At 55.8% G+C, this 7,050-nt stretch overlaps 1 protein-coding gene across 1 annotated transcript; it reads right to left on the bottom strand.

Annotated features, from left to right (window-relative positions):
- Positions 1-1,084: 1,084 nt before the first annotated feature.
- LOC130017584 (T-cell leukemia/lymphoma protein 1A-like) lies at positions 1,085-2,714 on the bottom strand. The gene is made up of 3 exons (XM_056108281.1): positions 2,613-2,714; positions 1,458-1,628; positions 1,085-1,177 (listed from the first exon to the last, which is right to left on the bottom strand). Exons 1-3 carry the CDS (start codon positions 2,712-2,714, stop codon positions 1,085-1,087), a joined length of 366 nt encoding a protein of 121 aa, XP_055964256.1.
- Positions 2,715-7,050: the final 4,336 nt, after the last annotated feature.

The raw sequence follows: 7,050 nt of genomic DNA on the forward strand, positions 1-7,050 counted from the left end.
GTTGGAATTCCCCATAGCAGGACATCGCAGGGAAGGCCAGTGAGGGAGGAAAAGAAGGTGGATGGGCTGAGGGACAAGGGACAATGGGAAACTTGTCAGATGGGAGGGTGAGGAGGGAGGGGTGAGGAAGGAAGGGTGATGACAGACAGAAGGGTAAGAATTGGAGAGGTGAGAAGGATGAAGATGAAGAGTGAGGATGGAAGGGTGGGTGAGGAAGGAGGGATGAGAATGGAAGGTAAGGAACGAAGAGGAAGGAGGGGTGAGGGTGAGGATAGAAGGGTGAGGTAAATAGAAAAAAGGGTGACAATGGAAGGGTGAGGTTGGAGGGGTGAGGGGTGAGGAAGAAGGTGGCGAGGAAGAAGGGTGATATGAAGAAAGGGCGAGGAAGGAAAGGGGAAGGTGAGGAAGGAGGGGTGAGGAAGGAAGGGTGAAGGAGGGGTGAGGGAGGGGAAGGAAGGGAAAGGAGGGGCAAGGGAGGAGGGGTGAGGAGGGAGAATGAGGAGGAAAAGAGGAAGAAGGGTAAGGAGGATGAAGGAGGAGGAGGAAGGGAGAGGAAGGAGGTGTGAAGAAGGCAGGGGTGAGGAAGGAGGGGGAGGACAGTGTAAGGCCACGGACTCCACTAACCCAGGGTGGGCCCAATAAGCGTCAGAGCAGAGATTCTGAGCACCTGGACTATAAGGGAAAAACAAGAACCCAGCCAGCCTTATCTCCAAAGGAGCAGCTGAGCTGATATTCTGGAATGTTCTTCCCCTTCAACTCTTCCTCCCTGGGAATTTCCTGGTGTGGCTTCTCTCTTAACAGGATCCATCTGGGAGAAGCCCAGTCAGCAAGTCAGGTGAACTGTGTCCCACTTAATCAACATCACAGAGTTCACTACCACCTACAAACACCTGGGAGTGGGGGGAGGTTTGCCTATAAAAGGGGGTGACTCCAACCTCTGTGGCTGGCACCCCGGGGCCTCTGTGGGACCCTGAGCGGGGGGGAAATGTGTGAGGGTAGTGCTCCCCAGTGCGAGTCTCCATCCTGGGGGCTCTAATTCAAGGGGAGCCCGGGGAAGGGCGCCCCTCCTCCCACGTCGCTGGTCTCAGAGTCTGGGGCCCGCTTCTGCGGCTTCCTCATTGGCCTCGCGGTCTGATTCAGGCATCAGGTCCAGCAGCATGTCCTCCGAGCTGGTAAACTGTGGGTGGGGGGGATGGAGGATTTGCAGCCGGAACCCCACCGCTCCCAGCACCTGGGGTGGGGCGTTCTGGAACCCTAGGGGTGCCCTGCCCACTCCCCCGTCCACTTCTCCCCCTTGCCCCACCAGAGCGACCTTTCTGGGCGGAGCCCGCCCCCTGCCCCAGGTAACCCATCTGTCACTTTGCACCTCACTTTGCATTCTGCCCCCTGGGTGCCGCGGGGGAGGGCCCCGACCGCAGCGGCCGGAAGCGGGGTCCCCCCCAGATGCGCGCACTTGCCTTCACGTGGTAGACGATGCTCCAGAAGCTGGAGTCGGAGCCCTTGTACCGGTTTCCGGGGTACAGCTGCCAGAGCAAGGGCAGCCGGTGGGACCCGAGCTGGCTGGGGCGCATGGCGTGGCTCAGGGGCACGTCTTGCTGGCGCATGAGCACTCGGAAGCCTCTCTCCACCTGGGGAGAAGACCAGGAACCCCTGGGCTGTGAGCTCCCCCGGGATCCGAGGCGCAAACCCACCCAGGTGCCCTGCGATGCCAGGAGGGGGCAGGCTTTTCCGGGTCTGGCTGGGCCTGGGAGACACCCCTACAGGAAAATGGGGGTTCCCTTTTTTCTTGGGAAGAGTGGTGGTCTTCCAGATGATGCTCAGGAACCTCCAGGGCCACACCAAGCAATGTTCCGGGGGTCACAAGGTGCCAGGGATTGACCCAGGGTCAGCCGCAGCTGCATGCAAGGCAAGGGCCTTTTGGGGGCGGGGGGGGGGGGGATAGGGTGGTGGTCAGACTTATGCCTGGGAGGGCTCAGAGGACCCTATGTGATGCTGGGGACCAATCCCAGGTTAGCTCCCTGCAATGCAAGAACCCTACCACTGTTCTATCTCTCCGGCCACCAAGGGTCCAACTGGTCGTGCCAAAATTTCCAATTGCTTGGGCCTTGAACCTCCTTTTGGTAGGGGATTTCGGGGACCATATGCAATGGGCATAGTTGAACCCGGTGACCCGTGCAAGGCAAACGCTGGTCCTATCCTATCTCTCCGACCCCCCGACGGTTCTGTTCAAAATCCTGATCGATCTAAAGCTAAGGAAACTGGTGTGTGAATCGCTGGCTTTAAGCCCTGTATGATTCTCATTGTATGGGCAGGACCGCAGCCCAGGAAATCTGTTCCATCGAGGCTGGGCGCCACCCGTGAGCCAACACTCCTTGTTCTAAACACCCTCCTCGGACTTGGTCTTCACGGTCTGCCTTCAAGTGCTTCCATCTGTGGACAGCTCCGGTCCTGGGCAGATGCTGCCCTCGGCCTCTCCCAGCGACCGCCCTGGCAACTCTGCAGCTGCCCCCTGAAGGACCTTGCCCGGCCTGAAGCCCACCTGACGCTAGAGGTTGGCTGGGGTGGGTGATGCCCACTGCCCACCGACCCGGCCCCCTCCAAAGCGGCTGTACCTTGATGACTGTGGGCAGCCAGGTGCGCTGTCTCTCGTCCAGATACACAGCCCTATCCCAGATCCACAGGTGGTCAGGGTGCACGGTCGTGGGCTCGCCCATGTCGCCTGCGGTGTCCCAGGGTAAAGGCAGGACGTCTGGGGAGCCACCGGTCGATGGTGGGATGCGGGGCGGCCGTGCTTTATAAGGGGGAGGACGCGCAGGCGCCCCCCAGAGGCGGGGTGGGAGGAAGGCAGCTGGGGGGGCGGGGCGGGCTTGGCGGAAGAGGCGCAGCGGCAAGCGGGTGGGCGTGGCGCGGGCTGGAAGGGGCGTGACGCCAGGTAGTGGGCGTGGCACGGGCCAAGAAGGGCGTGGCTTAAAGCAGGTGGGCGGAGCGCTGGCTGGGGGGCGGGCACGGGCTGGGAGGGGCGTGGCGCCAAGTAGTGGGCGAGGCGCGGGCCGGGAGGGGGCGTGTCTTCAAGCAGGTGGGCGGGGCGCTGGCTGGGAGGGGCGGGCGCGGTCTGGGAGGGGCGGGGCGCGGGCTGGAAGGGGCGTGACTCCAAGCAGGGGGGCGGGGCGCGGGCCGGGAGGGGCGGGGTGCACTGCTGCCCGGGACACAGCCCTGTTTCGCACCCACACCTTGGCAGCAATCAGGGGTGCAGACCAGTCTTGCAGATTCAGATCTTCTTCGAGACCCCCCCCCCCCACCCAGCTTACAGCTGAAGGAGACAGCTGGGAGGTCGGTGAGTCTGGGTCTGGGCCCGTGACCCTTCTGCTGAGCCGGCAGCTGCTCGTTGCTGGCCAAGATGCCCTCCTAGGCTCTGAACCCCTGCGGCTCCACACCCAGAATCAGCTGAACCCCGAGTGGGTCCGGGCCGGGATGCCTCGGTTTCAGCCTGTTAGTTTGGGTCAGAACCAGATTTCCTTGGCATAGGGCAACTCTTCAAGCTGTCCCCTTACCCCTCCCCCCCAAAAAAAAACATGCATTGTCCAGGGCTTTGATGATGCTGTGGTCTTCTAATAGCTGTTGGGAAATACGGTGGTGAAGAAACTTGACTCTGAAGTCATTAATGAAACATCATTCAGAACCAACACTCAAAACCTCTTCCTACCACACTATTCCGGAATCTGCCGTCTTCCAGACTGGGTACACAATTTAATATTTTTTCCCTTTACTTCGTGGGGGTCCTCTCTGTTCTTTCTTCCCTCTGTCCCTCTCTTTTTGTTTCCTTCCTCCCCCTCCCTTCTTCTCTTCTCTCCCTCTCTTTCCCTCGTAACCATCATAACCTTTCCTTGAACCTAAGAGGGACAGATTTGCAAAGCCTCGGGATTATAGGATCAAACTGTCTCGCTGTAAATTACAGCAAAAGGAGGAAAACAGTTTCACTTCAGTTTGCACCAGCGCGTGCCCATTAAGGCAATTAAGAAAATTGAAGACAATGAGAAGCATGTAAAATGCTCTCTGGTCTCATTGCTCAAGCATCACCCCTGCTAACAAGTCATCGCCCTTCCGACCCTCTGCTGCTGTCCTGACTAGGCATTCAGAAAATCACTCGCTTTCCTTTGAAATGTCACCCCAATTCAGAGGTGCCCCGGACCTGGTTGTGGGCCAGCATGGTAGGTGTCTGCTCCTCTGCCCTTCCTTTCTCCGCAGGGAGCAAGCTTTGGTGGTTTGCACAGTTACAGCACCCAAGGCAAAGGCCAAGTGGAGGGAGGAAGAGGGGCCTAGCACCCCTGTTTCCCAGTATAGTCCCGTATGCTCTCAGTGTTTAGTATCCGGGCTGCAGCTTTCCAGTTTTCCATATGATTTCTCTGCATGCAATTCTTTTTTTTTTTTGGGTCACACCCAGCGATGCACAGGGGTTACTCCTGGCTCTGCACTCAGGAATTACTCGTGGCAGTGCTTGGGGGAAGCATATCCCATGTTGGGAATTGAACCCGGGTCGGCTGTGTGCAAGGCAAATGCCCTACCCACTGTACTATCGCTCCGCTCCACTCTGCATGCGATTCTCGGTTCCAAACCTGGATAACACTGAAAGGAGGGTAAGGTCAGGGGGATGTGCTTTATTGGGGGAGTTTCAGTTCCAACCATGCACTTAGGGGCCCAGAGATAGCAAAGTGGGTACGGCTCTTGCCTTGTAGGGGGACTAACCAGGGTTCTATCCCCAGCACTGTCTGTCGTCCCCTGAGCCCCACCAGGAGTAATTCCTGAGCCCAGTTAGGTGTGGCCCAACAATAACAAAAGTGACATCCAGTGTAAAGGGTGCCATTGAGGCAGCCTTGTATGGTAAGGACAGGGGCTACCTGGCCACTGGCCTAAGTTCATTGATGGTCTTTTTTTTTTTTTTTAACCAGTGGAAAAAGCTTTCAGGGCTGGAGCGATAGCACAGCGGGTAGGGCGTTCGCCTTACAAGCGGCCAACATGGCCGACCTGAGTTCGATTCCTCCGCCCCTCTTGGAGAGCCCGGCAAGCTACCGAGAGTATTCGATATGCCAGACACAGTAACAACAAAGTCTCCAATGGAGACGTTACTGGGCCCGCTCGAGCAAATCGACGATCAACGGGAGGGCCTTTACCTTTACCTTTACCTTTTTATTTTATTTAAAAAATTTTTTATTAGTGAAACACCATGAGGTACAGTTGTAGATTTATGAATTTTTGTGCTTGGGTTTCAATTGTACAATGACCAAACACCCATCCCTCCACCAGTGCCCATTTTCCACCACCATGGATCCTAGTATCCCTCCCACCCCCCATCCCCCCGTCCCACCCTGCCTCTGTGGCAGGGTATTCCCTTTTGTTCTCTCTCTCCTTTTGGGTGTTGTGGTTTTAACACCCAAAGAGTGGCCAAGATTAGTACTAGGAGTTTAGCTCCATGGCTTGGAGGCCAGCCACACACTCTAGGGGAAAAGGGAGGTCAGAGAAAGGAGCACCAAATAAAGCGTGTTGGGAGGATCCTCCCAGGATGGGAGAAACATGCTGAAAGTAGACTATAGACCAAACATGATTGCCACTCAATGCCTCTTTTTTTTTTTTTTTGAGTAAAACAGATTTTACCTGGAGGTTTTTGGAAAGGGGAAGGAGGAAGAGAAAGTGAGAAAGACTAATGCACTCAAGAGAGAACCTAGGCTTCTCTAAAGGTGAAGAGAGCCCCTACACACACCCTGGCATTAGGTAGGCAAGTACGCATCTTAAGAGGGAAGACTCGGGTAACACGTGCTGTGCCACGAGGGTACAAGCTGCACCTGCGCTCGTTGATGGTCTCGAGACCTCGCATGCCACCAGGTGTGCCAAATTTACTCACTCTCTGCCTGTTCATAGGCCACAAAGGAAGAGATGATAGGGCAAGACTCAGCCTCGGTGTTGTCTGTGCTCCCAAATGTTCCAGAAGTCTCTTTGTCCTGATAGCAGTGCACGTGTTTTCTGGACAGCACTTGGGTGCCAGGGGGCAGGGTACGCTAAACTTCAGAGAGGATGATCAGGAAGGAGGGTTGATGGGTGCCTCGACCCCCCAATTCCTCCAGATTTCCCCATGATGTAGTTGATGTTTCTGTGTCATGGTGTTCTGGGTGATATTTTCTTCTGTGGAAATCATGTCTTGGAGTCCCAGAGATGGGGCAATGGGGGAGGCTCTTGCCTTGCATGTAGCTGATCAGGGTTTGATCTCTGACACCACATAGGGTCCCCTGAAGCAGGAATGACCCCTGAAACAGAGCCAGGAGTAAGCACTAAGCATTGTCGGTGTAGCCACTGTCACTCACTGTCACTGTCCTCCCGTTGTTCATCGATTTGCTCGAGAAGACCTGGTAATGTCTCCATTGTGACAATTGTTACTATTTTTGGCATATCGAATATGTCACGGGGAGCTTGCCAGGCTTTGCCGTGTGGGCGAGATACTCTCGTTAGGTTGCCGGGCTCTCCTAGAGAGAGGGGCAGAGGAATCGAACCTGGGTTGGCCTGGTTGGCCTTGTGCAAGGCAAATGCTTTACCCGCTGTGCTATCGCCTCAGCCCTCGGTGTAACCAGAAACAAAAAAAGAGAAAAGAAAAAAAATGAAGGAAAAAGGAAAGAAGAGGGGCCGGAGTGAGAGTACAATGGGTAAGGTACTTGCCTTGCATGCAACCAACCCAGGTTCAATCCCCACCATCCCATATGGTCCCCAAGCACCACCAGTATACATTCCTGAGCACAGAGCCAGTAAGACTGACCTCTGCCAGGTGTGGCCCCCAAACCAAAAAAAAAAAAAAAAAGAGCCCTAGAAGAGATACCATTTTCTCTAGTGATTAGTGGGGATACAAGTTAAAGATAAGAAAATCTTCTTCCTTGAATAATATCACTAAGAGTTTCTCCCTCCCCTGGCCACAATGAATAGGTCACCCCCCCCCCCCCCAACCTGCCTCCTACAGACACACCATAATCCTTCTCTTAAAGGCACAGCTGTCACCCCTGTGGGGCGGCT

Source organism: Sorex fumeus, unplaced genomic scaffold (genome assembly GCF_029834395.1).
Source record: "Sorex fumeus unplaced genomic scaffold, SorFum_2.1 ptg000201l, whole genome shotgun sequence".
NCBI lineage: Eukaryota > Metazoa > Chordata > Mammalia > Eulipotyphla > Soricidae > Sorex > Sorex fumeus.